At 55.8% G+C, this 15,783-nt stretch overlaps 1 protein-coding gene across 1 annotated transcript; it reads left to right on the top strand.

Moving 5' to 3' along the window:
- Positions 1 to 649: 649 nt before the first annotated feature.
- On the top strand, positions 650 to 8,461 carry MAVS (mitochondrial antiviral signaling protein). The gene is made up of 6 exons (XM_075709064.1): positions 650 to 910; positions 1,022 to 1,196; positions 1,609 to 1,841; positions 2,270 to 2,849; positions 3,732 to 3,886; positions 4,829 to 8,461. Exons 1-6 carry the CDS (start codon positions 794 to 796, stop codon positions 5,513 to 5,515), a joined length of 1,947 nt encoding a protein of 648 aa, XP_075565179.1. The 5' UTR covers positions 650 to 793; the 3' UTR covers positions 5,516 to 8,461.
- The last annotated feature ends 7,322 nt before the right edge of the window (positions 8,462 to 15,783 follow it).

The raw sequence follows: 15,783 nt of genomic DNA, 5'->3' as shown, positions 1-15,783 counted from the left end.
CGCCCCCCCCCTCCAGCCTCCCCTCACAACTCCTGTCTATCACCGCGACAGGCGTAAGCGCCGACCAATCAGCGCGGGCGAGGCGCAAGAGCTGGGGGCGGGCTCAACGCGTCCTCCGGCAGCGCTGGCGGAAGCGGCCTCAGGTAGGGCGGGGAGGTTGTGCGGCCGGCGAGGTTTTGCAGCGGGAGATGGCGCGGAGGGAGGTGTTTTTTTTTTTTTTTTTTCTTTTCCCTGGGTTTTTTTAAGTTTTATTTGCGAGGGTAAAGGCGGCCAGCGCAGTCTCCCAGCGCTGTCCGAGGAGCGGGAAGGCCGAGCTGTGCGGCGGGGGCCTGGCCGAGAGAGCAGGCGGGGTCCCGCCGCAGCCTGCCCCTCCCGGGCTGCCATTTCCTCAGGGGAAGGAGCTCGATCGCGATTTTTCTTCCGCCATCCTTTTCCATCGGCGAGAAACAGGCGTCGCCCAGGGCTTAAAAGTAGGATCCTGGGATCCCGCTGACCGCGCTGCCTCGTGTCGCGAGGCCCGGGCTGGGATCCACCCGGCCGCAAAAAAAAGGGATCAGCCATAAACACGGGTAGTCGCAGAAGGGTTTGTGAAAGCAGAATCGAGAGTTGAACCTTAACCTCAGTGTTTTGCCTGTTTTCCCCCCAGGATTTCCCCGCCCGCTGCAGCGAGGTTGAGCACCTGTGCCGCGGGGCCAGGCTCCTATAGAAAAACCCAAGCTCCTATAGAAAAGCCGAGCGTTACCAGCAGCCCTCCGCTCACGTTCGGTCTCTCTTGGCAAGGTGCTGAGCCAGGATGGGTCTTGCCGAAGAAAACGTGTACAAGTACATTTTGAAAAACCTCAATAATTTCAAGAACATCCGTGTGGCGTCGCTGGCCGATTCCCTGAGCTGCCTGACCGATGCCGACAGAGTAATTTCACGCTTTCCCGAGTCCTTCCCCAATGTATATAGCTCAGGCAACGTATAGCTGCCTTACCTCTAAGCCAGAGCCTCTCTTAGATCCGCTGCATCTTTTATTTAGGATGAACTTCACACCCGGGAGGAAACGCGGGGGAGCCAGGCGACGGTCTATAGGTTTTATCAGCACCTGAAGTGCCGGCAGGGCTGGGTGCCGGATCTCATCGACGCGCTGCGCCAGAACAACGCGGGGCACCTGGCCGACGAGCTGCAGCACGTATATGACTCCTGCCAAGCCCGTACGTAGCCTCGTCGTCCCTGGGTGCTGCCCCGGGGGTCTGGTGGAGATGGGGACCCGAACCACGTCTCCTGGTGTCCGCCGAGCAGCTGGCCTCTCCCTGCCCTGGTTCGCAGGGGTCTGGGGGTGTCTGTGACCTTCCCCAGGGGTGTCCCTCAGCCTGGTGACCTCCCTGGGGACAGCGGGGTCCTTGTTCGATGGCGCTTGGGTTGGCGGTGGGCTGGGTTTCCCACCTGGAGGAGAGATGGAAAGATGAATGAAGGGGTGCTGTGGGCTTGGCCCGCGTGGGGACAGAGCAGGGGCACGCGCGGGGCTGCCTCGGCCCCTCACTCATCCTCGGCCCCTCGCTCATCCTCTGCCTCCGCAGCTTTTCCCCCAACGTCCCCGCTCACTAACCGCCTTGGCTCCTCCAGGTGCCCCAGCTCCCGCCGCTGCCTCCTTCCCTCCTGCAGCCAGCGATGTCCGTCCCGCCGTCTCCTCCATCGGTGCCCAGATGCCGTCCCCGGGGCCAAACCCTGCTCCAGGCGACCCGTTGGCCGAGCAGCTGCGCCAAGACCTGCCCGTCGTCAGCCATCCGCCTCTGCTGCCCGGCGCAGCCACCACCACGAGCACTGACCTGGATGCCAGGGCCCCGGTGCAGGAATCGGTGAGCGGGGCACGCATCAGACGGGGACGCAAAGGTCCCTTTTGGACTGGAGCGTTGGTGCGGTGGGGCGTGGGGAGCCCGTGGTAGGGCTGGGCTCCTTCAGGGACACCCCGAGCAGCCTCTCGCTGCTGATTCCTGCTGTGTGCTTGCTGTATCTGGTAACTTATAGCCTGCATACAGCCCTGTAACTGCTCCCTTCTGCTTCCCCGGCATGGATGGGAGTGCAGGGTCCGCTCTGTTAGCCCAGGCTCCCCTCCGCAGCCCCCGACCCCGTGCAGACCTCCTGCCGGCTGTGTGGTGGGTGCCAAGGAGAGACCCCCTTCATCACCAGGCTCGCCTGGGTCACTGGGTCTGGGTTTGGGGCACCCCCATGGCCCCAGACCCCCTCGTCCTGGCACAACCATTAAACACAGCTCATTTTCTTCCAGCTCCCCAAAAACCTCCTGGAGCAAGAGAGTACCCAGCCGCCTCCGCCTGGGAGTGCGGTCTGTGACGCAGTGAGCGATGGGCACGGCGGAGAAGGGCACCTCCAGCACCCCATCGAGGCCACGCAGGCGGCAGCGGGCCGCCCCGGGACACCCGGCGTGGCCGTGCCATCAGCTGCCTGCCCCGAGCGGAGCCGGGACTGGCTGAGCCGCCAGCAGCACCCGGTGTGCGTGGACAACGGGTGTTTCGGGAACGCCAACCACCTGCACCGTGGCGCGCCGGGCTTGGGTCTGGGCAGGTCTCTTCCGCCGAGGCACGCGGGTGCTACTCGCAGCCCTGAGCAGCGCAGGAATGAGCCCGAAGAGGACTTCTACGTCTCCACCGAATCACCCCTGAGGCTGGAGGAGACCGCTCGCAGCGGGGGGCCGCAGCCCCCAGCCTCACCACCAAAAAAACAGGCCGCGCCCGGCTCCGAGCCCCCAGGCAGCTTCGTGGATGTGCGCAGCCCCCTCCTCATACAGCAGCAGTTCGACGCGGAGCAGAAGGGGATTGGGATGGTGCGAGAGCGCAGAGGAGATGGAGGTGGGTTTCCTTCCCGGCAGTTCCGTGTAGCCGCCGCGCTAACGGGGAGCAGGGTTGAAGGTGCTGCCAGCTGCCCGTCCTGCGTGACGGTGGGGATGGAGAGCGGCAGAGAGGGTGCAGGTGTGGGGTAGGGCCCCGCTGGCAGGCCACGGGGACCCTCCCAAAGAATGGTGGTAGCTGTGGCTGTTGGTACGGGACAGCCGAAGCTTGCGTCTGCCTTGGTGGCCCCTGCGCTCTTGTGGAGGCATGATTTAGCAGACATGACAGGGATTCTCGTGTAAAAATTGCGCTTCCCTTCTGGTCCTTTCGCAGTTGTAATTTCAGCTCAAGGTTCAGAAACGCTGACAGGTGTTGCGTACTCCATCCTATTTCTGGTTATGCTGTACCGGGCTGGTGCTTAGACAGAGAAACAATTTTTCAGGTTTATGGGACATAAAAAGGAAAGGAGGAAGATATAGAGACAAACAACTTGCCCAATATACCTTTCTTTTTCTCCAGCTTCATTCTTCTGTTAATATTCTGTGATGCACTCTAAGGTGACCGATGATTTCTACCTATTACTGGTCATAGAAAATACTTGTTTCCCATGTAAAACACCCCAGTTGAATGTCTGCACCCCCATTTCAGCAGCCTGGGGCCTCGAAGGGAGGAAGGGATTGGGGGTGCTGGCTTGGCGGGTGCTGTCTGGTTTTTACCTGCACCTACCGGCAGAGCTCGGGTGCTGCGGCAGAGCCAGGGCCACACGGGCAGCACCGGGTTCTGCTCCCTGTGCCACCTCCTCAGCTCTGGAGCATCCTGTCACAGCATCCTTGAGGAAAGAGCAAAACTCACTTTTTAGGTCTCCTGATTAACAGAATACATTTTCTTTTTTCTCCCCGACAGACACTTGGATGGAAACAACTACCCCGGTCGCTACCCCTGCGCCCAGAGACGCTTCCCCATCCTGCGACCCCTCCGTGAAGCCTCCTGTGCAAGAGGAAAGCCCGCCCGTGGTGGAGACAGCCAGCAGCACGTCCTCCGTGCCCACGAAGGAGAAAGTAGGTGACCTTTCCCCTTGCCGCTTGTGTTTCATTCAGGTCCTTGCAAACAAGAGGAAACGGCCTCAAGCGGCACCAGGGGAGGTTTAGGTTGGATATTAGGAAAAATTTCTTCACGGAAAGGGTAGTCAAATATTGGAACAGGCTGCCCAGAGAGGTGGTGGAGTCACCATCCATGGAAGCGTTCAAAAAACGGGCAGAGGTGGCACCTGGGGACACGGTTTAGTGGGCATGGGGGTGTTGGGTTGATGGTTGGACTGATGACCTTAGAGATCCTTTCCAACCTTAATGATTCCTGGTTTTTACTTTCATTAAAAAATAATCCAGCCACCAAGCCAGGAAACATGAAATTGCTACTCTACCCTTAATTGGTTTAGTGGTGGAGTTGGCAGTGTTAGGTTAATGGTTGTGAACTGGATGATCTTTAAAAGGTCTTTTCCAACCTAAACGATTCAGTAATTCGATGATTCTAACTCCCCCTGGCCGGGAGATTTTCTGTTGCGGTGTAAGATTTTGAGCTGGTGAGTTTATTCAGGGCTTTTTTCCCCCATTGTGTTCATGTCCCTGTCCGGACGCTATATTTTGGAGCAAGGGAGAAGGGACCCAAGGTTTGTTGGGCTTTGGCTCCTTATTTCCCCACCTTGACTTGCCAGTTGGTCTCCTGGCTTCCAGCTGCCTGTTCCCACCCCTCTACTCGCTGCTTGTCTCCCCCTCCTTCCTTCCCGGGCCTCCCCCAAATCCCAAAGGCTCCCCGGAGCCCCAGCACCTCCCTGCCACGCTCACTCCCGGCCCTGGGAGTTACCTGCAACCCAGCCTTGCTGTTAGGGGCTGGAGATGTGGTGGTTGAGCACTGAAGTGGGCTTGTTGAGTGACGTGGGTGCCCAAGACCAGGCCAAATGGGTGCTCCCTGTGGCACCCAGCCCCTCTTGTTGTTTCCCAAAGGTGCTCCCGGCCTCGGTGGATCCTCTCCCGACTGTTCCACGAAGCTTTGAAGGCACGTCTGTGAGGCCGGCCTTGCGGGTGAGCTCTGCCACGAGCATCTGGGCACCTTGCAGCAGTGTGGAGAGGGATGCGGAGCTCAGCAAGCCGGGCGTCCTCCTCTCCACGACTTGGGAGAGCCCAGAGGCGGCCGGTAGATGCCTGAGCTCTCGGGGGCCCGGTGGCCCCTATTCCAGGGCGTCCGACAGCCTCACCTTCCGCAGCGACCCGCTCATGGTGAGCACGGATAGCTCGAGCTCAGGAGAAGTGCTCTCCGGAGTCTCCGTGGGATGTCCGGCTCCAGCGGCTCGTGAAGACCCCAGGGGAGAGGAGGCAGCCGGAGCAAGTGGACGCTCCCGTCCGCCTCCGAGCTGGGACAGCACCTCCCTGGGCACCCATGAGGTCTGCGTGGACCACTACCCCAGCACCCAGCTCGGGGCAGGCAGCGACCTCCGAGACGGAGCCGATCCCCTTGGAAACTCTTCAGTTTTTGACTCTAGCAGGGACCATGACACTGCGACCGGCTCGTCTCAGGCCAAAGTTCCCCCAGGTGACGGCAGCGGACCGTCCCTCTCGTACATCGTTCCCGCTGTGGGCATCGCTGTGATTTCAGCTGTGGCCTTTCTGGTGTACGCTCGATTGCAGAAGTAGCGCTGGAGCGGATGGGATGCCACGGCCATTGCTCAGCCCAAGCGATTCCTCTTCATAGCAGGAATTTGGCCAACGCGTTTGAAGCCTGAAGAGCGGCGGGTGGGGACGGTAGGGGCGTTGTTAAATCTCTTTCTGGAAGGTTTTGCTGGAAGAGGCCTTGGTTGCGTGATGCTGTTGGGTTTGGGTCTCTTCCCCCCTGCTTCCCAACCATCTTCTTGTCTGTAGCCTTCTCCTTTTACACCCACAGAGAGGGTCTCGTTCAGCGAGTGATCCCTTGAGTGAGTCAAAAAAGAAAGTCCTCATGGCAATTCTCCACATCGTCCTTGTTTGGTCCCAAGAGGCCCCAGGGAAACATGTCACTGTGGTCCAAAGGGTGACCCCGAGTCCCTCCAGGCAGTGCAGCAAGGAGAGGTTTTGCAGACGTCCTGTAAAAGCGGCGCTGATTTTGTTGGCTCTGCTCATTTTGGCTTGAAAAACGTGCCTGAGGGTCTGCGCAGCAGCCTTCACCAGGCGCCCTGCATTGAATTTGCCTTACTGGGTGCCTCTGGCTCTGCTGCTGGGGCCTTGGCTCGTCTCTGCTCCTCCTTTCCCCCCGGTACTGGGTGCGCAGGCAGGACCCCGGTGCAGCAAGAGATGCCCCCGTGATGAGAACGTGCCAGGCCAGACCGCGCGCAAGCTTTCCCCTCTCCCGGGAGCTGTCGTCCTGCTTCGGTACTTTGCTTTGGAGCGTCCTCCCCTGGTCCTGAGGATCAGGGATGGGCTCTGGGATCGCTTCATGCAGCGCTGACACCCTGGGAATGAAGCTGAGGGTCAGGAAAGAGCCGCATCTTCACCAGCTTTCTTGAGGATCAACCTCGTTTCACCCCCCTCCAGCCAGGGAAAGAGGGATTATGCTTTAGGAGGAACATTTCACACAACGCTGGCATTAAGTGGACTTGGTCCCACACAGGATTGTTGGGTGTCTTTGATCTTTAGGCTGTATTTTTTGAGCCTGGCTAGGAGGCTGGATGTAGTTCTCGCCTTTCCTGATACCTGGTGCTATGGGATAGGAATATAGGAAACTTGTGTCCAGGCTGGGACACAAATAGGATCGACTCTGTGTGCTGCAGGGAGGCCACACCCAGTGGTTGAGGTGCTCTGGGTTATCTTGAAGATCCTGTTTAAAACTCCAGCCCATAATTTCCCTGCTATTCCCAGGGATCAGCTTGGGAGCACGAGGGGATTGGGCTGCAAGATTTCTAAGATAAAATCCTTAAACCCAAAGAAATATCCCCAGCTTCCCCCTGCCCAGGGCAGCTTTTGGGGGCAGAAGCAGCCCCGCTCAGTCGCTGTTGGCACACGCTTCTAGCTCGAGGCAGAGTTTAGTGCTGCCCACTTCTATCGCTGCAGGTTATTCACCATCTCATCTACTACCTCCCAAAAGCACAGGGGCACAAAAGTAACTAAACCACTTTGTTTGTCGTTAGAGGGTTTGCAGCTAGAGGATTTCTTCTTTTCTAAGCTCTAAAGATGCCAGCGCAGACTTTCGAGTGTTCCCACCCTCCTGTGATTTGCTGGGGGGACCACAGGGGAGCTGTGGCAGGAGCGCAGGACTGAGCAAAACATTTGGTGATCTGGTGGTGGATTTGCACGGCAGAAGGCTCGTGCCACGGGCTGGCACAGTTTGAATCCGGCGAGTCTGCAAGGATGCCGTGGGCTTTAAACCGTTGCAGTGGCCAGGTGCTGACGGCCGGGCTGTGCTCCTAACCCAGGCTGTTGCTTCTTCCCTGCTTTACTGTGTCTGGTAACTTACTCCTCATGGATTCTTGCTGTTTGGCACAGCTTCCCGAAACACGACCTTCCTGCTGGCAGGAAGATGAGGTCCCCGGCGCCTGGCTGCAAAGCGCAGCCGTCCTGCCCGGAGCTTGGCCTGCGGTGGGAAGGGTCCGTCAGCCCCACGACGGAGTGCAGGGCTGATCCGCACTCCTAACGCTTTGCCTTTGCCCCAAAATGCAAGAAGTGCCTTTCTTAAACGGTAAGGACAAAAAATACATTGCGACAGTGAGGTGTTGATTTCGATCTGACAGGGCTGCTCTCCAGGTGAACTTTGCTTGCTCAGTGCCCGGCGCTTTATCCGTCGGAGGAAGGGACAGTGCTTTCAAATACCCTTGACCTCCTCTGCTGGGAGAGGGAGCGTGGGGAATGTTCCCCCATTTGAAGATATATTATCTTGGTGACTTGTCCAAAACCTCCCCGCAAGCAGGGAGAAGAACCCGGGATTCCCCATCAGCAGTCCCAGTAAGCTGTTTTTTTCCCTCAGCTTTCATCATTTTGTCAGCGAGGGGTTGTAGAGACCTGTCGCCTCCCTGTGAAAGCTGCAGGTTTTGGCGCTAAAAATTGCTCTTTATTTGCAGCGGGTAACGAAATCTCCCCAAATGCTTTCACCTTGTTAAAAGGCTCATGTTTACTACTGACTATTGCACCGAAACAAAGCAGGATACGTATCGTAAAGCAGAGTACGTGAGCCTGCGTAACCACGCTGCAGAATCCATCCCAAAATTCGTTAAGGAGAGGGGATGCGTGCCTTCTCCGCACGCTTTCTGCGTGATTTGGAGGACATCCGTGAGATCCCAAACCAGCAGCATCCGTACCAAGGCCGTCTTCTCTGATGCTTTACTTGCCTGCAAAATTCTTTGTGTATTTCCCCGCTACTTTTTAGCAATTCCTTGTACGCATTGCCTTTTCACGTCGAATCACTCTTGCGAAACAGATGGTTTATCACCACTTCGGACTTGATTAAAAGCACACGTTCAGTTTTCTGCTGTGAAGTGCCGGTATTTTCACAGTTGTGATGTCGCACTTTAAAAGCGTAATCAGCAGGTGAACCTGCAGGAGGGAACTGTGTCCCTGCACATCTTTTAAAAAAAAAAAAAAAAAACAAAAAAAAGTGCCTTTTACTAACTATAATAAAATCGTTTGCTACTTCACACTCAACTTGTGAGGTTGCCGTGTGTGTTTGTAAGGTGAGGGGGGTGGATCTCAGCTTTTGGAGCCCCTGTGGAGCAAGGAAAGTTTTCATGTAGAAGTTGGCTGGAGAATTAAATTGCCCAATTTGCCCGCTCAGGGAGCGGAGGCTGCAAAGAAGGATCCGCACAGCCTGGAAAAAAGCCTCTGCTTTTTGGGGGAGGGTTGCTGCAGTTCACGCACCTTCACTTTCCCATTTCAGAAGACAGGTGCTTTTAGGGAAGGCTGTTTGTACAACTTTTGCCATATGCAATTTCAAGTGACTCCGTCCGTGGGAGCTGGGCCGTTTCCCTTGCTGTGGAGCTGTGTTTGGATTTTCTGGAGAACCTTCGCCTGCCTGCCGAGGAGTGTCTGCCGGGAATTCATCTTCCTCGCCTCCTCCTCCTCCTCGGCGTGCCTCTAGGCAGCCAGTTCTGGTATGACCCTTGCTTTGATCTTAGGAGTTGCCTGTTGGGCATGTCGGGGTGACACCTCCTGTTCCAGCACCCCAGAGACTAGAGGTGACCTCCCAGGGCTCGGGGCTGGGTTCAGACAGTGCCAGGAACCACCGAATCTGCGGTCCGGTGGTGAAGGGGGCAGGTGAACCCCTCTCTGTTGCTCACAGTGACGTCTGGATCTGTGCCGGGGTCTTGAGGAGCGGGAGGTTTATGAAACCGTTGCCAGAGGGAGTGCTTTGAAGGGCACTGTTGGCAGTGCCACAGCGAGACTGAGGCCATCGGTCCGTATCGGGAAGAGGCGGACAGGATTTGGGAAAAGTTTCCAGACCTTGTTCCGGAGCAAGCACAGGTCCTGGTGCAGCGGATGCCCACGATGGGAGGTTGAGGATGAACCCAGGCAGGGAGGTTCTGGATGCAGCGTATAGCTCAGCTGTGGAAGTTGCCTCCTCGGGACGTTGTGGTTGCCAAAGAAGAACTGGACGAGTGCTGGGAAGAGAAATGTGCCAAAGGCTTTTAAGCAGAGGTCTGAGTTACAAACTGGTGCAAGCTAGGAGAGTGTTGCAACCCAGGTATATGAAACACAGTCAGGGCTCGACACTGACAATACTCTGAACTGCAGGCAGCGAAGCTCAGCGAGTTAGTTTTTTAACAAAACGAAGGCAACGCTTTTATAAAGAAGGGTTGTTTTTATTCAGAGAGGTTACGCTTTATCTCGTATCGGCACCAACCTCATTGATCTGCTTCCTGCGTTTGCCCAACAGGATATTAAAATTAAGACAGGTTCAACTGGACCAATCTCTTTGCCCTTTTTTCACCACAGCAACTGGAATCCAGCAAATTACTGAAATTATTACACCTTTTTTGAACGCCGGTTGCTTATCCCTTCGGTATTGAATTAATGCCTGAGGATTGCGGTGAGCTGAGATTAACGCGGTGGAGGTGAAGAGCACCGTGGGTCACTGGGTTGCAGTTACACGCTTGGCCGTGTGTGTTGGTTTGTTAGACGTCAATTAACATTCCACCTAGGAACCTCCAGTGTGTTACAACGGGAGCTCTTACGGCGTTAAGTTGGTGATTCTATGATTCTGTGATTCTGTAATACAGTCTGGGAGTCTGTTTTGCTCTTGAATGTCATCCTGTTGATCGTTGCTTGCACCCCTCGTTATGGTCGCCTCAATTTCTCTGCTGCCTGGATGACTTCTGCTGTAGTTGTTAGCTCAGCATTAGTAAAGATAGGGTTAGAGTTTAAGATGCCTTAGTGCTTAACTTACAGTGTGAGTTACAGGGGAGCTGAGGATGGGGTCTGAACATATCCCAAATCCTTGACCTTCCTTTCTGTCTCTCCTCCTAAACCTCCTGTCTTCGTTCCCGTTTTGTTGTGTCCATCCTTTCTGCTGAGCTTGCAAGGTCTTTGAAGAACTCGAGTGTTTTCAGCTGGCCTGACTGGAAGTTTGGATCCAGCTTAATCTCTTAGGCCTTGCTGACGGGGAACGGGGCTGCTTTCTGCTGTCCGTCTGTCTCTTCCCTTTCCTAAGAAGGAACCCTTAGCTCTCCTACGCAAGGCCAGGGCCCTATGAGTTGTCCTCCAGCACCTGTTGAGCTCAGAAGCGTCTGCTTCCATTTCTCTTGATGTTAGTGCCGTTAACACAGCCCGGAGAGGCGGCCTCCAGAGATGTGGCCTGTGCGCACGCCTTTGGGACCGAGCGTCCTCACAGGCTGCCTCAGCAGCGACTGCCTGGAGCTTCCCCGAGGTGGGCAGCGCAGGGGGAGCTGGAGGAGGGGGCCGAGCGGTAGGGCGGAGGTTTGGGCCCCAGGCCTAAATGGCCCCAGGCCGGCCCTGCACCGCCGCCGAGGGAGGGCTGAGGGAGGGCCGTGGTGGTGGCCGTGGGGCGCAGGCCCGACATGGCGGGGGGCCGGGGGCCACCCCGTGCTGAGGGGATGAAGGAGGCCTCGCGATCTGCATATGCAAATCGTATGCAAAGCAGCCCCCCGCGCGGCCTAGTCCAGCTAGGCCTACTGCGGCCTTCCCTTCAGCTCCCTTCTGCGTTGCCATAGTTACCCGGCCTGTCAATCAGCCTGCCTTCTCCCGCCCCGGCCGGGCAGCCGCCTCTCGTCATTGGGCAACTGACGTGTCATTCTCTTCCCAAAGGAACACCATAGGACGACGCTGCCCCCGCGGGCGCCCTAATCCCCGCCCCGCAGCGAGCTCACGCATTCGATTGGGTAGCCGCGCCTGTCACTATCCGCGCCCGAGCGCGGGGTGGGGGGGGCGTTGGCGCGCTGCTGCCGTCCAATCCCCGTCTCCCATTGGCGAAGCCGCCTGTCGCTCCGCGCGGCGGAGGGCGCGGATTGGGGGCCACCTCCCGGCCTGTCCCGCCCCCCCCCCCCGCCGCAGGGGGCCGCTTGGCGCAGGCGCGCTGGGGGCGGTGGCTGCGGCGGCGGCGGCTGTGAGGAGCGCGGCGCGGCGGGGCGGGCGGCCCATGGGGCCGGGCCGCGCTGCCGATGGAGCCGCCGCTACGCAATGGCGGCGGCGGCGCGGAGGAGAAGCCGAGGCGGCGGGGCGGGGGGGGGACGACAGCGGAGCCCGGACCCCCGCGGCGGCGGAGCAACGGCGCGGCGGGCGTTGACGGGGCGGCGGGGGCCGCAGCCCCGCGAACGGGGCGGCTCCGTCAGCCGCCAGCGGCGGGACTCGGTCCGCAAGAACCGCCCGCGTGAGTGCGGGGGGGCGGCGGGGGCTGCGGCGGGGGCGGGGCCGGGGGCGGGGTTTAAAGGGGGCGGTGGGAGACGTGGCGGGGCTTATGGTAATGAGCGGGAGGGGGCGGGGCTAGGGTGGGTGGGGCCGGGAGGGGGCGGGGCTGGGGGAAAGGGCGTCCCTAAAGGGGGGGGAATGGGGCGGGGGGGGACCGGGAGGGAGGGGTGTGGGGGCACAGGGCCGGGCGGGGGGCGCGGGCCCGGCACGGCCGGTTTGGGGACACGGAGGGACCGGTGCCGGCGGGGCGGGGCGGCGGATGGGAGAAGTGGAGCTACCGGAGCTCCGGGAGATGGGGGGGGACGCGGAGGTTGGGGCTGCGGCGGGGGCTGAAGGGCCCGAGCCGGGGACCTTGGGGACCTTGGACTGGAGGGGGGAGAGGGAAGGTCACTGGGAAGGTCACGGCGAGCCAGGAAAAGGAGACAGACAGACGGACGGATGGACGGACGGAGGGGCCAGGGTGTGTGGCCAGAGCCGGGGCGTGAAGGCTGCGTGGCTGGACTGCTAACTGGTGGAAGAAAAGCCATGGAGAGCGAGGAGAACGGTGTAAATTTTGGGAGGGGAGAACCCGGCAGGTTTGGCAGGGGCTGGGCACAGAGCAAGCCAGGCTTTGCGAGGGGAAAACAGCGTCCCCTGAACCGCGTTTTTAAACGCCGTATGGGAAGCGGTCCGTGGAGCGAGTGAGGTGCAAAATGGATGGCAGCCTTCATTTTGGCAGCAGCAGGAGCTGCCGCTCGGGTGGCTGTGGCTGGTGACTTCAGCCATGTTTGAAGCGGAACGGAGTGATTCTTTACTTGCACTGGAGTCCTTCCTCTTGGAAGGCGGTTGCCATACCCTGCAAATGAAATGGCGTCAACGTAGTTCCCCGTTACCTGCGCAGCTATTGAAGGGACGTCAGCAAGTGGGTCCAGGCTGAAAACAGGAATCAGAATTGTCCTGTGCCTCGTAGCAAGGCTCAGTCTGTTGGCTGGCGGCGCTGAGATGTTGCTGTGACCGCTATGTAAAACTTTACATTAATACGTTCTTTCTCTTTTTTTGGTTGCTGGGGAAAAAAGGCAGCTTCTCTTTTGCCCTGTCTTAGTGTGAAAAATAGGAATTGTATCTCAGAAGACTTTCAAAGACATTTGCTGAACTGGATGCTGCTTGCATTACTAATTGCAGGCGAGTGCAGCTCAGAAATGCTAACGTAGCGTCGGGGCGGCTGTGCTAACCTGTGCTCCCTTTCGTTTCCAGATCGTGCTAGATTACAGGAGTCATCCTGCACCAGGAAACGATTGTAAAGTTAATGTTAAATAACTAAGGTAATCGTGGCGTTTTCTGCTTACCCGAGAATTAACAGGGTGAAAGAGAAATTTGGCAGAGGGGTGTAAGGGCACTAGCAGTGGTGAGCATCCTCGCGATTTAGATGCAGCAAAACCAGCTCTATGTGAAAGTCCGCTTGTGCGGCTGTCGGTGCGAGGAAATCACAGCAAAACCTACCAATGGGAGCTGCAGGCTTGTTAGAGACGTGCTGGTTAATAGGTTTCAGTCATCTGTAGGGAAATGAAGGAGATCTCTGGCCTGAAAATTAGGGTGGACTTAGATGGAGCTACGCGTTAGGTGATTATACTCTCCTGCCTCGTCCGGGGGCAGTTTCTATGTCTTCTGTGGAAAACGCAGATTAAAGCTGGCCGTCGAGGTTCTGGTTTATTGCGGTAAAGTTAAATGCAGAGGCTGGCGTGGGATACTTTTAGGAAAACAGGTGTTCTGGCAGCTTCCGAGACAGGATTTGGATCCAGTCTGGAAGGTCAGCGAAGCGTGATTCGGGGTTACAAGGTAGCCTGTCTTTCCTAAATGATTTTTGTGATAATGGGGAGAGAGATGTGCTGGTGCAAGTACATCCCTTAATAGGGACAACGTCTGATGTTGCGGTAAATTACGTTTTGAAGTTAAAAATGCTCGATCCCACCTTAAGGAAGATTCAAGCGAGCCTAAATGAAAGCAAACGGCTTAATGGGCGTCTGATCAAAAACGTCCTGCTTTAGCTCCCACTTGTCTGCTGCTGGTATGTGGCAAACAAGCTCGGTGACCTTGAGGCTTGCCTCGCTGCCTGTGCTGGCAGATGCCCTGGCAGATGAGCCCTGCATGCCCGGGAATGAAAGGATTTCAGCAGGCTGCCGTTCAGGCTCCTGATCTTTCTTCCTCCGTAGTCGTCTGTCTGTACCGGTAATGTGCAGTGAGGGCTGTTTCACTGCAGAGATCGGGTCTGAGACTGAGGGGAATTAGATTGGATGTATCTGAAATAACCTGACCTGCAGCAGCACAGCCGCCCTCCAAGCCGCGTGCCTTCGTGCCCCTCCGGCTCTCGAACGTTTCTTGGTGCGCTTCATAGGAACTGAAGAGCTTTATCGCAGACGCCCTGATTTTCGCTATGCCACAGGTAAAAGGAGGAGAAGTCAAGGACGCTGTTGCTCTCGGAAGGGAGTGAGAAGTATCCGTGAAAATGCTGTGAGGCATGAGATTTGTCCAAGTTCCTAGCTGCTGTGGAGTATTATGTTGGTGGGGTGTGAAGGGAGCTCGACAGGATTATTCGTACAGGCAGAAGTGATAATGTAGAAAAAGCTTTATCAGCTCCAGAGGCAATACAGAAGAATTCCTTTCCGGTAATGAATTATCAGTACCATTATTGAAATCTACGCTTAAAAACTGGACTGGAGATACCCCAGATGAGCAAAGAGGATATTCACATTTACATTTACTTAACATGACCGTGGGGTTCCACATAGCTTGTTGTGGATGGCTTTAAGTGCCAGGTGTAAAACTGACGATGACCAGATCGTAATGAGCAGGGGAATATTTTGTTGGAATGAATCTTCCTTACAATGAGAGAAATAGGTCAGCCATTTGGTTCATCAGCTTCTCCCCTTCCCCCAGTCTCTCCTGTGCTGCTGCACCGCTCTTCTGCTCCTTCCTGAAAACCTGGGTTCCTTGACAGAGATGAGTTTAGGTTATTTCTCTGGGTAACAAACTATGCGTTTCCTTTCTGTAGCCTGTTTGTTAGTCCTCTGAAAAAAGAAAAATAACTTGTTTTGATGCTTTTGCCAGGCATCATCCGTAATGTTTTACTGTTTGACAAAAGGGGAGGGGAAGTAAGTTGCATAAAGTGTATCTGTACTGTCAGGTATTCATGAATTCCAAAAGAAGGCCTGTGCCTAAAACGTCAAGAAAAGCATCCTGCAAATAGTTTCTAAAAATGTATGCATGTGTGGTTTAAAAAAAAAAGGCATGTCCTCATCTATTCCGTAGTCCTTTCAACCAATACCTTTTCTTCCCCCTAAAGTTTTAATATCTTCTATCCGAATCGTGCAAAGACATGATGTGCACATTGCCTTAAATTCTCAGTATACACAGTATGCAGGTAGAGGCACAAATAAAATATCGCTTTGTCAGCTCCTTTGCAGTACAAAATTGAAGCTTTGATTTTTAAATAGCTTTTTACGTTTTGGAATTGTGTATGAAATGTTAATTCCTAGTGGAGCCTATTTTTAGAGATGGGAGGATATGTAGACTTAATGTCACTTTATATTAAATGCTGATGAATATTTTTTTTTTCCCCAGCTGTAAAATTTCCATCGTGGTCTAACACTATTAAAATACAATGTTGACTATTTTAGAGTAAGCGTACAGATGCCGTGATACGCTCAACTAAATCATCAGTCATCGTTGCTCCTCTGCAGGCTAATCTTTTAGCTTCTGGTATAATTGGCTCATAACTTAAGGATCAGTCTGAAATACGACTTGAGCTGGTTGTCGTATGAAGAAAATCCACCATGGAGATCTTTAATTATATCACTTCTTTCATCTTGACACTTCTGCGCCTTTCGAGATAAGTCTGTTGAGGTTTTCTTACTTGTATAGTGTCCAGTTTTATAAAGTAATTTACATGACAAACAAAGGGATTATATTTTTCTTGCCCCAAAGTGCTTGCAGTCTAACTTGAAAAGGGATTTGAAGACGGAGGGAGGGCGGCAGCTCTTGCTGTGGGAACACAGACTATCCGTGAGCTTTTCTGCGTGTGCGGTTATGTAGCGCTAGCTGCC

Source organism: Pelecanus crispus, chromosome 4, assembly GCF_030463565.1.
Source record: "Pelecanus crispus isolate bPelCri1 chromosome 4, bPelCri1.pri, whole genome shotgun sequence".
NCBI classification, from domain to species: domain Eukaryota; kingdom Metazoa; phylum Chordata; class Aves; order Pelecaniformes; family Pelecanidae; genus Pelecanus; species Pelecanus crispus.
This window is presented reverse-complemented; position numbering and strand designations above follow the sequence as displayed.